The sequence below is a fragment of the Schistocerca nitens genome, chromosome 2 (genome assembly GCF_023898315.1).
Source record: "Schistocerca nitens isolate TAMUIC-IGC-003100 chromosome 2, iqSchNite1.1, whole genome shotgun sequence".
NCBI lineage: Eukaryota > Metazoa > Arthropoda > Insecta > Orthoptera > Acrididae > Schistocerca > Schistocerca nitens.
The window spans coordinates 722867317-722890216 of record NC_064615.1 but is presented as its reverse complement, the minus strand read 5'-3'; the positions used below and the strand labels follow the sequence as shown (position 1 = coordinate 722890216).

The 22900-nt window shown below is 39.7% G+C and overlaps 1 protein-coding gene across 3 annotated transcripts in view; it reads left to right on the top strand.

Moving 5' to 3' along the window:
• Nucleotides 1-22900, top strand: part of LOC126236902 (maestro heat-like repeat-containing protein family member 1) — a 295906-nt gene that overhangs the window by 136098 nt on the left and 136908 nt on the right. For all 3 annotated transcript variants that reach the window (XM_049946551.1, XM_049946549.1, XM_049946550.1), the window contains exons 17-19: nucleotides 612-787; nucleotides 871-1119; nucleotides 12001-12169. In XM_049946551.1, the coding sequence (XP_049802508.1) occupies nucleotides 612-787; nucleotides 871-1119; nucleotides 12001-12169 (594 nt within the window). The remainder of the gene's footprint in view (nucleotides 1-611; nucleotides 788-870; nucleotides 1120-12000; nucleotides 12170-22900) is intronic.

Here is a 22900-nt window from a genome sequence, read left to right as displayed (position 1 = left end):
ATCTGGAAACTTACTCCAGGGCTACTGAGAACAGATTTAGTGACATGGGATTTACTTGCCATTCACCTCTGTCAGTTCTGAACTTCTTAACTTCTTATCCTGATGAATCAGGGGAATCTGTAGCATTGCTATGTTATTTTTCTCCATATTGATGCAGATTGGATCTCGTTTTATTACTGTTAAAAATTCATGCTAACAATGAAGAACGCACTTACGTATCATGACGTTACATCTGTTCACACTTTAACGAAGGTGCAGCATTTTGGAAATTGTTATTTGTCACATACACCATGCCCAGCTAATTCAGGAATGTACCAATCTGGAAAATATTACCTTTTAAAAATATATCCTTAGCAGAAAAGTACATACTGTGATAAATTTTGTATGGTTAAAAACATAACAACATGGTGAATACACAAAAAATTAATTAGAGCATAAATAAAATAAGCCACAAGTGTAAAAACAAATTTCCTGTGTCAAGCATAGGACTTCTTGAACTGTCATCATATTTGAGTTGTAATCTTAATTCCAGGTCATTGGATCAGTTTCTTTTCTGAAATTGTAATCTCTTTTTACTTAATTATTTACTATATTAGATGTACAATTTTCAGGAATGCTGGTTCAAGAAATGCTGCTCATTTCTGTATGTCCATCAACACTTGATGAAATGTTTACCCTCTTGGAACCTTGGATATCTCAAAAATATGCTTCCCAGAGGACTGCTGCCTTGGACACACTGAGTACCATTTTGCATTGCTATATTAGCAATGTCAGATTTGGATGTGAGGTAACTGACTGATAATGTGGTGATTTTGTAGAAAACTGTGTGAAACGTATGTGACTGATGCCAGTGAATGAATGATTTTTCAGACGCCGACAAAGTTCAGTCAGACTGGAATAATATTGGGTCGTATTGCTCCTCGGTGCACTGATCCTGATTTGAAAGTGCGCCAGAAAGCTACAGATTGTGTATATCTGGTTCTTTGTTTGGCAGCCAGATACGAAGGACATTCTAAAGATTATGAAAATGAGTTCATGAATCATTTTAATAAAGTGCAGAAGGAACTCCAAACTGATGATCCTCAGAGACTCTTTAAAGCTACAGGTGACCTTGCTCAGGTATTGCATTTTTCATTTTACCTTAATTATTCACACCAGTGTTGGAAACCTGTAAATGGTATTTAAGAATAGTAAACTTAAGTGCAGACAATGGTTTCACTCTTTAGATTCTGAAAACAAAGTGTTGGAATTTTTTATGATATTCAATAACACTGTAAATGTAACTGGTATACTAACAGTCTCAAAAACTCGTATCCTAAATAAATGTATAAAAATGCCAATACGTAGATTTTGTGGCCGATGACACTTTCTTCAGTATCAGAAGTAGTTAGGAGTTAGAGAAGTTCAGGGATAGGTAAGAAAATCAAGAACATACTATCCACAAAATTGACAATAAGTATGTAACAGGTAGAGTTTGAAGTATAGTAATGATGACAGTGAAATGTAATTCCATTTTTTTCTGAAAAAATAGGGATAAACTATGCAACAGGCTAAACTATTTTAAGAGACAACTGTCTTAAGTTATGGGATATGCTTCCTGTACTGTACATCACAGCTGGACATTTATATAACAATAAATTATAAGGTCATCCATATTGAGGTTATAACCAGGGAGACCGTTTAAAAGTATTAGTTTTTAAAAGTAATTTGTACAGTCAAAGATCACAGTAAGTCATAAATACACACATAAAAAAAAAAAAAAAAATTGGGTCGGCCTAGTTCACAGAACTCGTGAAGATAGACGTTGACTGTGAATATTGTATCACAGGTACAGTCCCTTTGACTATTCAGAGATGTCACTAAAACTGCCCAAAAATGTAAACAGCCATGCATGAGCAGCACCTATTAGATGGAGGGGGTCCGACAGCCAAACAGTTCCCGTCATTACACCAGGAAGGAGGTACATGGCTCGTGTTGTCTGTAGTTCAACCATGCCTAGATGCTCAATACCCCAGTGGTTCGGTCATGTCTGCATTGTTACTTTGTGCCAAGAAGGGCTCTCAACCAGGGAAGTATCCAGGCATCTCGGAGTAAACCAAAGCGATGTTGTTCAGACATGGAGGATATAAGGAGAGAGGAACTGTCGATGACATGCCTCACCACTCAGGCCACCAAAGGGCTACTAGTGTTGTGGAAGACCACTACCTATGGATTATGGCTCAGAGGAACCCTGACAGCAATGCCACCATGTTGAATAGCACAACGGCTATACGATACATAAATTCCATCCTCCAACCAATAGTGCAACCATATCAGCAGCATATTGGCAAGGCATTAGCCTTCATGGATGACAATTCGCAGTCCCATCGTGCACATCTTCTGAATGACTTCCTTGAGGATAATGACATCGCTCAACTAGAGTGGCCAGTATGTTCTCCAGGCATGAACCCTATCGAACATGCCTGGGATAGATTGAAAAGGGCTGTTTATGGACGATGTGACCCACCAACCACTCTGAGGGATCTATACCAAATCGTCATTGAGTATTGGTACAATCTGGACCAACAGTGCCTTGATGAACTTGTGGATAGTATGCCACAATGAATACAGGCATGCATCAGTGCAAGAGAACATGCTACTGGGTATTAGCGGTACCGGTGTGTACAGCAATCTGGACCACCACCTTTGAAGGTCTCACTCAATGGTGGTACAACATGCAATGTGTGGCTTTCATGAGCAATAAAAAGGATTCCAATTTTCTGTACAGGTTGCGGAACTCTCGGAACTGAGGTGATGCAAAACTTTTTTTGATGTGTGTAGTAGTAGAAAGGGAAGTCCTGCTCTACTAAGTATAGGAAAGACGGATACAGAAAAACCCAACAAATTCTCCCATCACAAAAATCTAATGCCTCCAGTATTTACAACAATTTCATTTATAGAGGCCAACATAATGGAATATTATCATCCACACTACCTATTGTTGTAGCTGCCAGTCTCGTGAAATGTTTGATGCAGCTTTCCACAGTAGTTTGTCTTGTGCAAGTCTTTTTCAAATCTGCTTTACTACTGTATCCTACATCAGTTTGAATCAACGTATTGTATTCAAACTTTGGTATCCTCAAACAATTTTTACCTAACAAGTTTGCATCCATTACTATGTTAGCTGTACCTTTATGCCTCATGACGTATCCTATCAATGTGTCCATTCTTTTAGTTGAGCTATGCCATAAAGCTCTTTCTCAGCTCTTTGCTGACTCCGACAAGATTCCAATATCATAGGCAAAGCTTGAAGTTTATTTCTTCATCCTGATCTTCCAAGTCCTTTTCTAAATTTATCCTTGCTTTCCTTTTCTCCTCACTGTGTGAAGAGGTCCAGTACAATGAGGGATAGGCTCCAACTCTGTCTCACTCCGTTCTCAACTGTTTTCTCCAATCATGTCCTTTAACACTCATAACTTTCTTATTGACATCATACCATTCACACTATTCCCATTTTAGTCCATTTTATTACTCATAAAACTCACTCTTCTTATTTATAAAGCCCAAAAATTTGCAGATAGTCAGCTACTTATAATGCAAAAGTGCATCACATTATACTTTAAAAATTAGTATTTAGTTGTGAACTCATGTTGCACCCTTACACAGATTCTCACAAATACTGCTTTTGTTAAGCCCAGCTTAAGTTTTCTTTGCAGTTCATTGAGAGGAAACTGAATACTATTTGAATATAAATTGTTAACAATCTTTGTGCCATAGACATGTGAGATTGAGTTCTCTGAGAGAAGCATCTCATTATGTGCATACATACATACATACATACATACATAGGAAACTTGTGTTCAGTCAGATAGGTGTGGCCGGCCGGTGTGGCTGAGCAGCTGTAGGCGCTTCAGTCTGGAACTGGGTGACCGCTACGGTCGCAGGTTCAAATCCTGCCTCGGGCATGGATGTGTATGATGTCCTTAGGTTAGTTGGGTTTAAGTAGTTCTAGTTCTAAGTTCTAGGGAACTGATGACCTCAGATGTTAAGTCCCATAGTGCTCAGAGCCATTTGAACCAGATAGGTGTGATAAAAACAGTACTGAGCAGACCTGAACATGTGTTGTGATGTGATGTGATAGCTCTTTACTATCTCAGTGGTAGTGACATAAGGTATACGATGTACAAACGAAGCTAGAATGCAACTACAAGAAACCACAATATGTAATGATAGTTAATCTTTTTTCATTGTAAATTTCTATATTTTACAATAATTGTTCTGTTGTTTTTGATTTCATTTTGGAGCAACACAAACATAATGACTAATGTAGATGGGCAGTAGCATTTAGTAATTGTAGTGCAAAACAGAAAATACATACTTAAGGCTGTCTCACATGCAGTAAGGTTCTCAGCATGTTTGCTAGATGACATGCATGGCTGCCAGCTAGCAGGTGGGGGTGATGGCTATCTTGCATGCTGAACCTGTATGATGCATGTATGATTTGACACGAAACCTAGCTGGCTGGCTTGACTCCTTGAATGGCAGGATGTGTGAGCCGGCCGAGCTGCAATGTTTCTCAAACAATTGTTTTGTGAAAAAATTTGATTCTCACACATCATATAGCTTCATTCATCAGCTTCATGAGGAACTGCCTATCATTTTGTTAATGGTCATATGTATTGTGTAATTTTATGATTAAGTAAACTACTGCAAGAATTTTAGAAAGTTGGCAGTGAAAAATACAGGTTGTTATGAATTCGTGCGTGGTGCATATTAGGTCATATTTTGCTATATATGAAATGTAGCTAACACATTGAATTTTTCTTTAAAATTTTAGGGATATTGCTATCTATTACCAATCAAAAGAAAATGGATCATATATAAAGCACTTTGTCTGAATCCGCTTGCCAGCAAAAAAGCCAGAATGAAGTATTCACGAAATACCTCATATCTCACCAATGGTATCAGGTACTGGAACAAGATTTTGTGAAATGAAATGATAGTACACACAGAGGACAGTATTTTGCCATATGATTAATATGCAAAACTTCCATATCTACCACTGTATTAAAGTGACTACAGGTCTTTTACAATGAAATGATGCAACATTTAAGCACCATCGATAGCTGGTGAACCAAGAATTATTGTGGTTTGGAAACAACATATGTGAGGAAATTTCACTTTATTTTTGTACTGAGATGGACATTTTTATAAACTATCAACTTGTCTTTCAATCAGTTGCTGTTTTACGATTTTTTGACAGTTTCAATTGCATTGTAATGTCAGTTCCATAAATATTTACAAACTCTGCTTTGTTTTGGCAAAAGAAGCAGAAGTGAATATGCCAACAAGGTAATTTAACATATTACTGAAAACTAGCCACTGATAACTTCTCTCTGAAAAAAACTAAAGGGAATAAGAGGTCTGGCAAAAATAAATTGATATGTCTTTTGAAATTTTAATAGAATCCTGTACTCCAGTGTCTTTTTTAATAATGAATGATATGGATTGACATTGGACAGAGAATTTCATTTCTGTATCTTGATGCTTTGAGAAATATGAAAACATTTAAATTTGCAAAATCCACTCATCTACGTATCAAAGTGTAAACAGATCACCAATATTTTCAACAAACTGAAAGATGTTTGTGGTGAAAAAGTGCAATCCCTTATTATGTGTAGAAATAGAAAAGAAAAGATACCATGGTGTGTGCTTTATTTTTCTTCAGAGAAACGTAATCATTGATGAGTTTTGAGTAATACATGAGACTCTTTGTTGCCACATTAATCGGTGTCCTTTGCCCAAGTGCAGCAGAGTTTATAAATATTCATTTCACTGACATTCTAATGCAGTTGAAATTGCGACAGTCATAAAACGGCAACTGATGCAAAGACATGCCAATAGTTTATGAAAATGCCAAGTCTCAGTAAAAAAATAAACTGTAATTTCTTCACACATGTTGTTCCAAATGCACAGTTATTCTCATTTCACCAGCTATTGAGGGTGCTTAGCCTTCGAGTGGGCACGCTGTTTTTCATAACATGAGCAGACATGCAATGCTCTACATACATATATAAAGAGTGGCTGTTTTTATGTTGCAAAGATAAATTTATATGAGCGAAATCACAGTTTAATCTGAGATTAACAAAAAAAAAGGATAAATTAAATTTGCATAATATGAGCTGAAGCACTGTTGTATTAAACAGTAATGCAATAAATTCTCAGTTAATCAGTCTTGCCATAGACAGATGCTTCCCCACAGTAATGAACCACTTGAAGCATTAAACTGCACAGTCGTATCAGATCCCAGCCAACCACTTGTTTGATTACTAATTATCTCATAGACGACTTCTTCATTGTGGGACAGTGCTGCTAGCTCATAATCTAGATTATTTTCTTGCACAGATTGTACATTTTTTCCTCACCTAGCTCGCTTTTTATGTTGTATTATTGCTCATCTCTTGGATGTATGACAACACAGTTTATCGCTGTGTTACCTGAAGTAATAATGGTATCACGATTGTGAGACAACGCTGGAACAGTGTGAAACAATTTTATTTGTGGTTCACGCACTTTATACATAGGTGCTCCTGCTTGAGGGTTAAATATTACATAATTTCACTGCAAAAATCTGTAGTCACTTGAATATCACAGTAGATATGGAACTTCCGCATATTAATCATATGGTAAAATACTCTCCTCTTTGTATACTGTCATTTGCCAAAATGTTGTTGTGATATCTGAAACCATTTAGGATTACAAGGAATTTTATGAAGATTTCATTCTGGCCTTTTTGCTGGTGGCTGAGCTCAGGATGAAACACTTTACATACAATCCATTTTCTGAACATTGATGATACAGCAATATCCTTCAGAGTTCACAGAAAACTTCAATATGTTAGCTACATTTCATATTCAGCAACATATGACCTAACATGCTCCAAATGCAAATTCTTAGCAACCTCTATTTTTCACTGAAGACTTCCCGAACTACTTCCAGTAGTTTACTTAATCGTAAAATATCACAATAAATATGACAAGTAACTAAATGATAGGCAGTTCATCATGAAACTGACGAATGAAGTTATAAGATGCGTGAGAATCATTTTTTTTTTTTTTTACCAAGTAGGTTTTTACAACTGTTTGAGAAAGATTGCAGGTTCGCCAGCTAATGTGTGATGTTCTGTTTGGCATCAAGGGTTAACTGGTGTTATTTGTCTCACAGCCAGTTCCGGTCCTGTAGGCTGTGACGTCAGTCACCAAACAGGGTTCCTTATTGGGTCAGTACAGTTAGCATGCAGGGAACCCAACTAGGCCTCATAAGGAAAAATAGCACTAAACCTGTCAGGGGAAACATACACAGTTCCCTGCAGGGCAATCGGTTAACAGACAAAGCCCACAAGTGGGCCACCACATGAGTCGGCATGTAAGAGTGCACCAAATCTTACTCTGTGTGAGATGGGCTTTATAGAATGTAACCGTGTCTGAAAGAAGCATACAGTATGTTTTTCATTGTATTTGTGTCACATTGTTGCATCCAAAAGGACTGCTGTGCTTGTGTACTGGACCGCTGTGCTTGTGTAACTGTGTAAAAAGGGTAGCAGAGGAAACAAAGTGGGTCATCAAAGTGTTGTGAAAATGTGACTTCTAAGAGTTGAAGGGGCAAGGAGAGTGTGATATAAGGGAACAGAAAAATGAGATTTGTATGACATCTACATATATACTCCACAAGCCAACATATGGTGAATGTACAAGTTCTAATTTCTATTTGCTTGTCTTCATGTTCCTTATGCAAATTGTATGTTGGTGATAGTAAAAACCCGCCACTGTGGCTGAGCGGTTCTAGGTGTTTCAGCCTGGAACTGCACACCTGCTATGGTCGCAGGTTCAAATCCTGCCTCGGGCATGGATATATGTGATGTCCTTAGGTTAGTTAGGTTTAAGTAGTTCCAAGTTCTAGGGGGCTGATGACCTCAGATGTTAAGTCCCATAATGCTCAGAGCTATTTGAACCATTTGATAGTAAAATTGTACTGCAGTCAACTGCAAATGCCAAGTCTCTAAATTTTCTCAATGGTGTTTTATGAAAAGAATGTTGTCATCTGTCCAGGGATTTGCATTTGAGTGCATGAAGCAGATTGTGATACGAGGGCTATCCACAAAGTACATTACGTTTTCGTTTGTGTCCGTTAGGGGCGGGGCTAGTGCGGTCATCTTGGTGTCATGGCATTCCGCCGCTCAGTCGGCATCCTGCCGTGCTAGTGAGAGGTTCGTGCTGTACTCCGTTGAGTTACTGTGACAGTTTGAAATGTCAGCGTTAATTGAAAATGACGCGAAGTGTGAAGTGCGTGCTGTAATAAGGTTTCTGACTGCAAAAAACTGTACACCGATAGAAATCTATCGGCAGCTTTGTGAAGTGTATGGGGACAACATAATCACTGAAGGTGGAGTGCGTCAGTGGGTCATAAAATTTAAAAATGGCCGAACTAACGTTCACGATGAAGAGCGAAGTGGAAGACCCAGCATAGTGACTGCCGAACTTGTCGAAAAAGTCGATGCCGCGCTCCTTGAAAACCGTAATTTCACAATAATGGAACTCTCTGAGTTTTCCACAAATTTCACGAAGTTTGTTGCATGAAATCATTACCGAAAAGCTTGGTTGCCACAAGTTTTGTGCAAGATGGATACCAAAAATCTTGACAGAGATTCACAAAAATCAGCGAATGGCTGCAGCGTTAATGTTTTTGGACGCTTACGAGAAAGATGGCGACTCATTACTCGATAGCATCGTTACTGGTTACGAAACATGGGTTAAGCATGTGAACTGCGAGACAAAATTGCAGTCAATGCAGTGGGGGCACTCAGATTCCCTCCAAAAACCCAAGAAATGCATGCAGACAACGTCGCCAAGGAAGGTGATGGTGACTGTCTTTTGGGACAGGAAAGGTGTGATTTTTGTGGATTTCCTGGAAAGAGGCACTACAATAAACTCTCAAAGGTATTGCCAAACTCTGCACAACCTCAGAAGAGCAATACAAAACAAGCGCAGGTGAAAGTTGGGCTCAAAGATCTTGCTGATTCACAACAACGCCTGGGCCCACACGGCAAATGCCACTCGTGAATTTCTCGAATCTTTTAAGTGGGAGTTGTTTTCCTCATCCGCCATACAGTCCCGACCTGGCACCGAGCTACTTCCACTTATTCCCAGCAATGAAGAAGTGGTTGGCTATGCAGTGTTTTGATGACAACGCACAGCTTCAAGAAGAGGTAACCACGTGGTTGAAGGCTCAGGGGGCCGAATTTTACAACGAAGGAATTTCCAAGCTTGTCCATCGCTATGATAAGTGCCTTAATTTAAATGGCAACTATGTAGAAAAGTAGTATTTAAGTGTGGCTTTCATCTGTATATAATAAAAAAGGTTCCAATACTTTATTTATTTTTAATTCCAAAACGTAATGTACTTTGTGGATAGCCCTCGTATAAGGAAGGTGACAGTGATCAGGGATTGAAGTAGACAGTGAAGAGCAGGAAAAAGAAAGGGTTAAAATGAAGCCATAGAAAGGTGGAGTGATTAGAGGATGAAAAAACAACACATGACTTGGGTGGAAGGACTTCAGAGTTAACTGAATCCCGGCTTCTGACTAGTTCAGCCGTTTTTCGTTTGAATTTGGTTGTGTTGGCCATAGTAGATAACCTTGAACCTTAAAACCACTGCAGTGAACAATGACCAGAAATAATATGTGTGCGTGGAGGGAAAATGGGGGTAGGAGGTTGTTGTTGTTGTTGTTGTTGTTGTTGTTGTTTTTGTTTTTGTTTTTGTCTTCAGCCCAGATGCTGGTTTGATGCAGCTCTCCATGCTACTCTATCTGTGTGCAAGCTTCTTCATATCTGAATAACTGCTGCAACCTATTTCCTTTTGAATCTGCTTAGTGCATTCATCTCATGGTCTCCCTCTACGAATTTTACCCTCTATGCTTCCCTCACAATACTAAATTGGTGGTCCCTTGATGTCTCGGAAGGTTTCTTACCAACTGATCCCTTCTTTTAGTCCGGTTGTGCCACAAATTCCTCTTCTCCCTAATTCTGTTCAGTACCTCGTCATTAGTTACATGATCTATCCATCTAATCTTCAGGATTCTTCTGTAGCACCACATTTCGAAAGCTTCCATTATCTCCTTGTCTAAACTATTCATTGTCCATGTTTCAATTCCATACATGGCTACACTCCATACAAATACTTTCAGAAAAGACTTTCTGAGACTTAAGTCTATAATCAATGTTAACAAATTTCTCTTCTTCAGATACACTTTTCTTGCCATAGCCAATCTACATTTTATACCCTCTCTACTTCTACCATCATCAGTTATTTTGCTCCCCAAATAGCAAATCTCATCTACTACTTTAAGTGTCTCATTTTGTAATCTAATTTCTCAGCATCACCTGATTTAATATTCTCATTTTGGTTTTGTTGATGTTCATCTTATATTCTCCTTTCAAGACACTGTCCAATCCATTCAACTGCTCTTCCAGACCCTGCTGTCTCTGGCAGAATTACTCTGTCATTGGCAGACCTCAAAGTTTTTATTTCTTCTCTGTGGATTTTAATTCCTATTCCAAAGTTTTCTTTTGTTTCCTTTACTGCTTGCTTGATAGACAGACTGAATAATGTTGGGGATAGGCTACAACACTGTGTTACTCCCTTCTCAACTGCTACTTCCCTTTCATGCCCTTCGACTCTTATAATTGCCATCTGTTTTCTGTACAAATTGTAAATATTTATTCGCTCCCTGTATTTTACCGCTGCCACCTTCAGAATTTGAAAGAGAGTATTTCAGTCAACATTTTCAAAAACTTTCTCTAAGTCTACAAATGCTAGAAATGTAGGTTTGCTTTTCCTTAATATATCTTCTAAGATAAGCTGCAGGGTCAGTATTGCCTTGTGTGTTGCAACATTTCTACAGAATCCATACTGATCTTCCCTGAGGTCAGCTTCTACTAGTTTTTCCATTCACCTGTAAAGAATTCATGTTAATGTTTCGCAGCCATGACTTATTAAACCGATAGCTTGGTAATTTTCACACCTGTTGACACCTGCTTTCTTTGGGTTTGGAATTATTATATTCTTCTTTAAGTCTGAGAGTATTTCACGTGTCTCATACATCTTGCTCACCAGATGGTAAGAGTTTTGTCGTGGCTGGCTCTCCCAAGGTTATTATTAGTTCTAATGAAATGTTGTGTACTTCCGGGGCATTGTTTTGACTTAGGTCTTTCAGTGCTCTGTCAAATTCTTCACACGCAATCATACCTCCCATTTCATCTTCATCTACGTCCTCTTTCATTTCCATAGTGTTGCCCTCAAGTGCATCACCCTTGTATAGACCCTCTATATACTCCTTCCACCTTTCTACTTTCCCTTCTTTGCTTAGGACTGGTTTCCCATCTGAACTCTTGATATTCATACAGGCAGTTCTCTTTTCTCCAAACATCTCTTTAATTTTCCTATAGGTGGTATCTGTCGTACCCCTATTGATATATGCCTCTACATCCTTACATTTGGTCTCTAGTCATTCTTGCTTAGCCATTTTGCACTTCCTGTCGATCTCATTTTTGAGAGTTTGTATTCCTTTTTGCCCGCTTTGTTTACTGCATTTTTATGTTTTCTCCTTTCATCAATTAAATTCATTATCTCATCTGTTACCCAAGGATTTCTGCTAGCCCTCATTATTTTATCTACTTGATCCTCTGCTACCTTCACTATTTTCTCTCTCAAAGCTACCAGTTCTTCTTCTACTGTATTCCTTTCACCTGTATTTGTCAATCATCCCCTAATGCTCTCTCTGAAACTCTCTACAACCTCTGGTTCTTTCAGTTTATCCAGGTTCCATCCCCTTAAATTTCTGCCCTTTTAGTTTCTTCAGTTTTAATCTATGGTTCATAACCAATTATTATTGGGTTATTAGGTTATTAATATTTTAAAACCTTGTCAGAAAAATAACACAATACATGTATTTGTTTTTAACAGATAGTGTGTTCAAAGCTACCACAATTTCAAGTCATACCGTTCACAGACAGTTTGCTGGATGGTTTAATGGATGCTGAACCTAGCAGTTCCAGTGGTGCAAGTGTTATTCTGAATGTATTTTTGAAGATTAAAGGAGGAGAGCTTTATCATCAAGTTAATGAAATTCTGAGTAAGTAAATTGTATTCAGTTGCTTTTCAGTGGCACACATTTCTTTCTTGACAATACTATCATACGGTTAAGTACATGACAGGCACATGAACAAGGCTGAAATCATACTAAGCTTTTCCTCTTAAATAAAAATAAGCTCCACCCACTTCTTTCACTTCCCACCTACTTGTTCCTTGCTCTAACTCTGCCTGACTTAGCCCATCACCCCAATAGTCAATTGGGCTATAGTACCAGTACATTGTAGCCAGTCAGGACAGTGTACGTGTGTGTGTGTGTGTGTGTGTGTGTGTGTGTGTGTGTGTGTGTGTGTGTGTGTGTGTGTTTTTTGTAGCCTGAAGGGTGACATGCTCCAAAATTTAAGCAACAATTTCAGTCTTCTTTATGTGCCTGTTTACTGCTCAGTGCCTCAACTACACTGTGACTGTTTCCTTTTATTCGTTACTTTTTACTAATATGTGGTTGTTACTGCTTATCATATAGTGTTTCACACCATTCCCATACAATCTAATTGCACCAAATATTCAAAATTTCCTATACTGTTCTGTCACATAAAAATGCATTGAATGTGCTCATATTATTGAATCGGTTCTCACCTGGAATGACTGCAAAAGACAAACATAGATGTGACAGTACAGGATTAAATTCTAGAACATCGGTGCCATACTCACCTTCTCCAAGCAAATACGTCCACTATTGCTAAACACTGTATAAACTTTGGTCATTCAATGAAATATAATGAAACAAAAATTGTGGTCTGTTTGTCAAATTTCTGGAAGTTAATCTTCAGTGAATTAGTGCAAAGATGAATGTCTAAATCCCTTACGAATTAAGACAGAGGTTTCCAGTTAAATTCTGCATGGGACCCGATTATACAAAAACTTTATACACTACTTAATCAGCATCATCCTGCGATCTTACTGTACAAAGACAATAGTTTTGATATTGAAAAGGAGAGCTTTCACCATGGAGGATCCGCTGAGTGGTGCACAGACTTACAGCAGAAGTACATGTGCTCAACTAGCACATGTGTAATATCAACTAAGACAGCATGCTTGTGCCGGCAGGATATTAAATAGAGGAGCTTTGTGTGTTGCTCATCAGTATTCACCTGAAGATCGCCAGAAGATTGCGCTGATATATCATACCGTCAACTGATTTTGTGTGTGTGTGTGTGTGTGTGTGTGTGTGTGTGTGTGTGAATATAATAGAGGGAAACATTCCACGTGGGAAAAATATATCTAAAAACAAAGATGATGTGACTTACCAAATGAAGGTGCTGGCAGGTCGACAGACACACAAACATACACACAAAATTCTAGCTTTCGCAACCAACGGTTGCTTCTTCAGGAAAGAGGGAAGGAGAGGGAAAGACGAAAGGATTAGGGTTTTAAGGGAGAGGGTAAGAAGTCATTCCAATCCCGGGAGCGAAAAGACTTACCTTAGGGGGAAAAAAGGACAGGTATACACTCGCGCGCGCACACACACACACACATATCCATCCACACATATACAGACACAAGCAGACATATTTAAAGACAAAGAGTTTGGGCAGAGATGTCAGTCGAGGCAGAAGTGCAGAGGCAAAGATGTTGTTGAATGACAGGTGAGGTATGAGTGGCGGCAACTTGAAATTAGCGGAGATTCAGTCCTGGTGGATAACGGGAAGAGAGGATATATTGAAGAGCAAGTTCCCATCTCTGGAGTTCAGATAGGTTGGTGTTAGTGGGAAGTCTCCAGATAACCCGGACGGTGTAACACTGTGCCAAGACGTGCTGGCCGTGCACCAAGGCATGTTTAGCCACAGGGTGATCCTCATTACCAACAAACACTGTCTGCCTGTGTCCATTCATGCGAATGGACAGTTTGTTGCTGGTCATTCCCACATAGAATGCGTCACAGTGTAGGTAGGTCAGTTGGTAGATCACGTGGGTGCTTTCACACGTGGCTCTGCCTTTGATCGTGTACACCTTCCGGGTTACAGGACTGGAGTAGGTGGTGGTGGGAGGGTGCATGGGACAGGTTTTACACCGGGGGCGGTTACAAGGGTAGGAGCCAGAGGGTAGGGAAGGTGGTTTGGGGATTTCATAGGGATGAACTAAGAGGTTACGAAGGTTAGGTGGACGGCGGAAAGACGCTCTTGGTGGAGTGGGGAGGATTTCATGAAGGATGGATCTCATTTCAGGGCAGGATTTGAGGAAGTCGTATCCCTGCTGGAGAGCCACATTCAGAATCTGATCCAGTCCCGGAAAGTATCCTGTCACAAGTGGGGCACTTTTGTGGTTCTTCTGTGGGAGGTTCTGGGTTTGAGAGGATGAGGAAGTGGCTCTGGTTATTTGCTTTTGTACCAGGTCGGGAGGGTAGTTGCGGGATGCGAAATCTGTTGTCAGGTTGTTGGTGTAATGGTTCAGGGATTCCGGACTGGAGCAGATTCGTTTGACACGAAGACCTATGCTGTAGGGAAGGGACCGTTTGATGTGGAATGGGTGGCAGCTGTCATAATGGAGGTACTGTTGCTTGTTGGTGGGTTTGATGTGGACGGACGTGTGAAGCTGGCCATTGGACAGGTGGAGGTCAACATCAAGGAAAGTGGCATGGGATTTGGAGTAGGACCAGGTGAATCTGATGGAACCAAAGGAGTTGAGGTTGGAGAGGAAATTCTGGAGTTCTTCTTCACTGTGAGTCCAGATCATGAAGATGTCATCAATAAATCTGTACCAAACTTTGGGTTGGCAGGCCTGGGTAACCAAAAAGGCTTCCTCTAAGCGACCCATGAATAGGTTGGCGTACGAAGGGGCCATCCTGGTACCCATGGCTGTTCCCTTTAATTGTTGGTATGTCTGGCCTTCAGGTTGGCGTACGAAGGGGCCATCCTGGTACCCATGGCTGTTCCCTTTAATTGTTGGTATGTCTGGCCTTCAAAAGTGAAGAAGTTGTGGGTCAGGATGAAGCTGGCTAAGGTAATGAGGAAAGAGGTTTTAGGTAGGGTGGCAGGTGATCAGCGTGAAAGGAAGTGCTCCATCGCAGCGAGGCCCTGGACGTGCAGGATATTTGTGTATAAGGAAGTGGCATCAATGGTTACAAGGATGGTTTCTGGGGGTAACGGATTGGGTAAGGATTCCAGGCGTTCGAGAAAGTGGTTGGTGTCTTTGATGAAGGATGGGAGACTGCACGTAATGGGTTGAAGGTGTTGATCTACGTAGGCAGAGATACATTCTGTGGGGGCTTGGTAACCAGCTACAATGGGGCGGCTGGGATGATTGGGTTTGTGAATTTTAGGAAGAAGGTAGAAGGTAGGGGTGCGGGGTGTCGGTGGGGTCAGGAGGTTGATGGAGTCAGGTGAAAGGTTTTGTAGGGGGCCTAAGGTTCTGAGGATTCCTTGAAGCTCCACCTGGACATAAGGAATGGGATTACCTTGGCAAACTTTGTATGTGGTGTTGTCTGAAAGCTGACGCAGTCCCTCAGCCACATACTCCCGACGATCAAGTACCACGGTCGTGGAACCCTTGTCCGCCGGAAGAATGACGATGGACTGGTCAGCCTTCAGATCACGGATAGCCTGGGCTTCAGCAGTGGTGATGTTGGGAGTAGGATTAAGGTTTTTTAAGAAGGATTGAGAGGCAAGGCTGGAAGTCAGAAATTCCTGGAACGTTTGGAGAGGGTGATTTTGAGGAAGAGGAGGTGGGTCCCACTGTGACGGAGGACGTAACTGTTCCAGGCAGGGTTCAATTTTGATAGTGTCTTGGGGAGTTGGATCATTAGGGGTAGGATTAGGATCATTTTTCTTCGTGGCAAAGTGATACTTCCAGCAGAGAGTACGAGTGTAGGACAGTAAATCTTTGACGAGGGCTGTTTGGTTGAATCTGGGAGTGGGGCTGAAGGTGAGGCCTTTGGATAGGACAGAGGTTTCGGATTGGGAGAGAGGTTTGGAGGAAAGGTTAACTACTGAATTAGGGTGTTGTGGTACCAAATTGTGTTGATTGGAATTTTGAGGTTTTGGAGGGAGTGGAGCTGGAAGTGGGAGATTGAGTAGATGGGAAAGACTGGGTTTGTGTGCAATGAGAGGTGGTTGAGGTTTGCTGGAAAGGTTGTGAAGGGTGAGTGAGTTGCCTTTCTGGAGGTGGGAAACCAGGAGATTGGATAGTTTTTTGAGGTGAAAACTTAATGGGGTCGTTGTGGGGGTGTTGTGAGGGTGACATGGTATTAGAAGGTGGAAAGTGTAACATGAGGTTGAAATGAAAATGAAAGATAAAAATATATGGGGAGAGATAAAGGTGAACTAGAAAGCAACTGGAGATCTGGTATGAAAAATATATATATATATAACAGAGGGAAACATTCCACGTGGAAAAAATATATCTAAAAAGAAAGAAAGTGATGAGACTTACCAAACAAAAGCGCTGGCAGGTCGATAGACACACAAACAAACACAAACATACACACAAATTTCTAGCTTTCGCAACAAACGGTTGCTTCGTCAGGAAAGAGGGAAGGAGAGGGAAAGATGAAAGGAAGTGGGTTTTAAGGGAGAGGGTAAGGAGTCATTCCAATCCCGGGAGCGGAAAGACTTACCTTAGGGGGAAAAAAGGACGGGTATACACTTGCACACACACACATATCCATCCGCATATACACAGACACAAGCAGACATTTGTAAAGGCCTATACACAGACACAAGCAGAATGACTCCTTACCCTCTCCCTTAAAACCCACCTCCTTTCATCTTTCCCTCTCCTTCCCTCTTTCCTGACGAAGCAACCGTTTGTTGCGAAAGCTAGAATTTTGTGTGTGTGTTTGTGTTTGTTTGTGTGTCTATCGACCTGCCAGAGCTTTTGTTTGGTAAGTCTCATCATCTTTCTTTATATATATATATATATATATCTCAAGATGTACAGCATCTTTGTTTTTAGATATATTTTTCCCACGTGGAATGTTTCCCTCTATCACCATTTCAGTGCAGTAATGTGTTCATTGTAAATAAGTATTATAGTAGTTGTATTACATGTTTATTACCTTATAAATAAATTAAAAACTTTTTAATTTTAAATTCAGTGCATTAGTATTTGTAAAATGACTCTTTCATATAGTGTTCATTAAAAAAGATGATCATTCCACTTGGGACCTGTGGAATGGTACATCAGCTTATTTGTTTTTGTTGTAAATATTTGTCATGTATTGTTGTTTTTCTGACATGGTCCACATCCTGGAGGACCTCCTCACTATGGATCAATTGGAATGAAAGTAAATCTAATCAAGTTATAGACGTCCAACAGTTCTCCTCAAATAATATAAAACATAGATGTTTCAGTAGAGAAAAAATTCTGTTTTTCAGTTTAACGTAGTTGCATTTTGTATTATTGAACCAATGTAGCACCTGTAAAAAGGGATGTGGGAAAGGAAACTGACATCAGTTTTCAGACTATTGGCAGTCCTGTGCTATGTAGGACGTGCGAGTTTTGTGCACTCGTAAAGATAAGTTAATTAGATTGTAATACACATTACTTTAGTACAAATTACTCATCAAATACATGTATTAGTGTGGTTTTAAGTTTACTATTGAAGGTTTAATTTTCTTTGTGTATTATTCCAGAAAATGCAAAATGTTCATTGATTTGGGTTGTAATGGTATTTTTGTTTACATTTTGCAATGATACACTTACAGAATCTTGTGGTTTTTTTTTTTTTTTTTTTTTTTTTTTTTTTTTTTTTTTTTTAGTACTTTAAGTAGGGAATATCACTTGATTACTTAGTTCATATTTTCAGAAGGTAGTGTAAGTGTTAAGTAGTTTGATTGAGAAATTAGTTTGTTTTTATACTGCTGCGAATGTGCCAAAATTATGTAAGTTTGTTTTATTGTTTATTGGTAATTTAGTTGACTTATTCTTTCTAAACTGTTTTGTACCATGAGTGAAAAGTGCCTGATGTGCCATAGAATTGTTAGTTCCAGGATGGTATCTGATGGATGCAGTACTTTTCCATTGAGGTGAATAGTGGTGTGGGATTGGGGGAAGTGAGCCTCTTCAGTGATTTTGTATGAATGCTGTAGAGGTAGGGAATATGGTGTAACGGGGGGGGGGGGGGGGGGGGAATTTCTGCCCTACAGACATCAGGACATGTTAAGGAGGGAGAAGGGTAAAAAGAGGTTGGAAGTGGGAACAGCTAATAGACATAATGAGTTTAGAACTTCTTCCGGCAGCTTTGTGGTGAATGTGAAAAGTAAATTTGTCCTGCTGCTTCAGGTAAAAATGGATGAGCCTCAAGCAGATGTAAGTGTAGACAAGGCACAAAAAATTAGTGAAGTACTAGTGGTTACAAATGTCAGAGCAACACTTTCTTTTAGTATAAAGACAGAAGAAACTAGGTTTTTTCAAACAAACCCTCAGTATGTGAAAGAAATGAACAATGTAATTCCAGCATACTGCATCAGTACGAATGGCTGTTGCTTGAACATTTTCAACAGTCACCAGAAATTTCAATTCCAATCAATTGTTGCTCTCAGTGTGAAGTGCCAGCTCTCTTTATTGCATCAAAATATTCAAGGACTGGAAAGTAAAATTGACTATTTACTTGATATGAATGTAATAGAGGGAAACATTCCACACAGGAAAAATATATCTAAAAACAAAGATGATGTGACTTACCATATGAAAGCGCTGGCAGGTCGATAGACACACAAACAAACATGATTGTGTTTGTTTGTGTTTCTATCGACCTGCCAGCGCTTTCGTATGGTAAGTCACATCATCTTTGTTTTTAGATATATGACTATTTACTTGAATTGATGAATTAATTATCAACCTCAGATGATAAAATCTTTCTCTTTGAACATCGTGCAACCACTTCTATTAATGTGTGAAAGGTTCCAGAATTTATGTCAGCATCTCACTTTTGTAGAGCAGAAAGGAGTGGTTTCCATATTGGTCAGGAATTGCCATAAATTTAAGAACATAGTCTATCAATTTTGCTTAGAGCTGCATATAGAACCATTAGTGACTGAAGTAGAGTGTCATAATAAATCCCTTGTTATAATAAAAGCACCTGCAAGTAATTCTGATTTGTTCATAATCATCTTGAAGATATGTTGGGCCCATTTAACAGAAAAAAGCAACGAAATATTAGTTGCTTGTGATCTTAATGTAGAGTTTCTTAAAAATTCTTCCAGTTAGAATATGAGTCAGTAACATTATCATTCAGCTTAATGCCTGGTGTAAACTTCTCAACTAGGGTAACTAATTGTTCAGAAACAGCCATTGATAATATCTTTATAGAAAGGCGTAATGAACAAAATTAAATTACAAAACCAATAATCAATGGCCTGTCAGATCATGATATGCAGTTCCTTATGTTAAATGTTATTACTAATCAGGATACAAAAACTAGTAAATTTGAGTTCAATGATGTAAACAGTAAGTCAAAAATTGATTATTTTAGGAAAATCAAGAAAGGCAAAAGAGCTGAAGACATTTGTACAAAACTCATGACAATGAAAAACATAAATTCATTAACAAAGTGCTTAACTTACTTGAAAACTGTGTTCACCCAGCATTAACCCAGATAAGACCAATGCCTACAGGGAAGCCATGGATTACGTGAGAAGTAAAGGCTTATTATAAGACTAAAAAGAAACAATATCTGTCAGTGAGAAACAGCTCTGATTTTGATGCTATAGCCCATTACAAGAAATGTTGGAAAAGTGTCAAAGATAATAATACAGATATCAAAGAAAATGCATTCTCAGAAAAAGACTGTTATATCCGATGACAAAATAGACACTATGGAATGTGGTGAAGGAGGAGACTGGTAGAACCAGAGATGAGGAGCAGATAGCATTAAAAGTAAATAATCTATTAGTAACAGATGTATGTGCAGTATTGCAAACCTTTTTAACAAGCATTTCATTACAGTTACTGAAAAGATGTGATTGTCAGGTTCAGTAGGTGCAATCATGGAATATCTCAGGCCAGCCAAGACAAATAACGCCAGTAATATGGATACCAACCTCGTATAATCTGACTTCTCATCTTCGGTGCAGTAATGTGAGGATGTAGTAAAATTGTTGTTCTGTTTGATGATGTTTAGTTACAGTAGCCTAATCATTATCATATGGATCTCAATGTATTCTTCATTAACATGTTTTGTGGATAATTTATTGTCATTTAAAAGGAAAGATTTTTTGTTATCTGTTGCACATTCACAAGGACAATTTCTCTTGGGATGTCGAAGGTACATTAGCTTTTTTTTCCTTTTATGTGTGTACTGTGTATTTTTGTTTTCTGACATGTTATACATTCTCGAAGATCTCCTCACTATTTTTCTATGTAACACAAAGCACTTCTAATATAATCCAAACTGCCTGTGCATCGCCTAGCTTGTCATTATTCTAGTCACTTTTCAGTGACGTACATTGTGTTGATATTGCTGGTAAAAAAGTTACAAATATTAATATTAAGCTGCGTAATGAGCATATAATTGTATGTATTTTGGGAGAAAAGTTGCTTCATAATTAGTGTTTTGTAGATCTTATATGGAGGACTAGGGCTAGTAGAAATCCTTGGGTGACAGATGAAATACTGAATTTAATTGATGAAAGGAGAAAATATAAAAATGCAGTAAATGAAGCAGGAAAAAAGGAATACAAACGTCTCAGAAATGAGATCAACAGGAAGTGCAAAATGGCTAAGCAGGTATGGCTAGAGGACAAATGTAAGGATGTAGAGGCTTGTCTCACTAGGGGTAAGATAGATACTGCCTACAGGAAAATTAAAGAGACCTTTGGAGAGAAGAGAACCACTTGTATGAATATCAAGAGCTCAGATGGAATCCCAGTTCTAAGCAAAGAAGGGAAAGCAGAAAGGTGGAAGGAGTATATAGAGGGACTATACAAGGGCGATGTACTTGAGGACAATATTATGGAAATGGAAGAGGATGTAGATGAAGATGAAATGGGAGATAAGATACTGCGTGAAGAGTTTGACAGAGCACTGAAAGACCTAAGTCGAAACAAGGCCCCCGGAGTAGACAACATTCCATTAGAACTACTGACGGCCTTGGGAGAGCCAGTCCTGACAAAACTCTACCATCTGGTGAGCAAGATGTATGAAACAGGCGAAATACCATCAGACTTCAAGAAGAACATAATAATTCCAATCCCAAAGAAAGCAGGTGTTGACAGATGTGAAAATTACCGAACTATCAGTTTAATAAGTCACAGCTGCAAAATACTAACACGAATTCTTTACAGACGAATCGAAAAACTAGTAGAAGCCGACCTCGGGGAAGATCAGTTTGGTTTCCGTAGAAATGTTGGAACACGTGAGGCAATATTGACCGTACGACTTATCTTAGAAGCTAGATTAAGGAAGGGCAAACCTACGTTTTTAGCATTTGTAGACTTAGAGAAAGCTTTTGACAATGTTGACTGGAATATTCTCTTTCAAATTCTGAAGGTGGCAGGGGTAAAATACAGGGAGCGAAAGGCTATTTAAAATTTGTACAGAAACCAGATGGCAGTTATAAGAGTCGAGGGACATGAAAGGGAAGAAGTGGTTGGGAAGGGAGTGATACAGGGTTGTAGTCTCTCCCCGATGTTCTTCAATCTGTATATTGAACAAGCAGTGAAGGAAACAAAAGAAAAATTCAGAGTAGGTATTAAAATCCATGGAGAAGAAATAAAAACTTTGAGGTTCGCTGATGACATTGTAATTCTGTCAGAGACAGCAAAGGACTTGGAAGAACAGTTGAACGGCATGGACAGTGTCTTGAAAGAAGGATGTAAGATGAACATCAACAAAAGCAAAATGAGGATAATGGAATGTAGTCAAATTAAGTCAGGTGATGCCGAGGGAATAAGATTAGGAAATCAGACACTTAAAGTAGGAATGGAGTTTTGCTATTTGGGGAGCAAAATAACTGATGTTGGCCGAAGTAGAGAGGATATAAAATGTAGACTGGCTATGGCAAGGAAAGCGTTTCTGAAGAAGAGAAATTTGTTAACATCGAGTATAGATTTAAGTGTCAGGAAGTCATTTCTGAAAGTATTTGTATGGAGTGTAGCCATGTATGGAAGTGAAACATGGACGATAAATACACTCCTGGAAATGGAAAAAAGAACACAGTGACACCGGTGTGTCAGACCCACCGTACTTGCTCCGGACACTGCGAGAGGGCTGTACAAGCAATGATCACACGCACGGCACAGCGGACACACCAGGAACCCCGGTGTTGGCCGTCGAATGGCGCTAGCTGCGCAGCATTTGTGCACCGCCGCCGTCAGTGTCAGCCAGTTTACCGTGGCATACGGAGCTCCATCGCAGTCTTTAACACTGGTAGCATGCCGCGACAGCGTGGACGTGAACCGTATGTGCAGTTGACGGACTTTGAGCGAGGGCGTATAGTGGGCATGCGGGAGGCCGGGTGGACGTACCGCCGAATTGCTCAACACGTGGGGCGTGAGGTCTCCACAGTACATCGATGTTGTCGCCAGTGGTCGGCGGAAGGTGCACGTGCCCGTCGACCTGGGACCGGACCGCAGCGACGCACGGATGCACGCCAAGACCGTAGGATCCTATGCAGTGCCGTAGGGGACCGCACCGCCACTTCCCAGCAAATTAGGGACACTGTTGCTCCTGGAGTATCGGCGAGGACCATTCGCAACCGTCTCCATTAAGCTGGGCTACGGTCCCGCACACCGTTAGGCCGTCTTCCGCTCACGCCCCAACATCGTGCTGCCCGCCT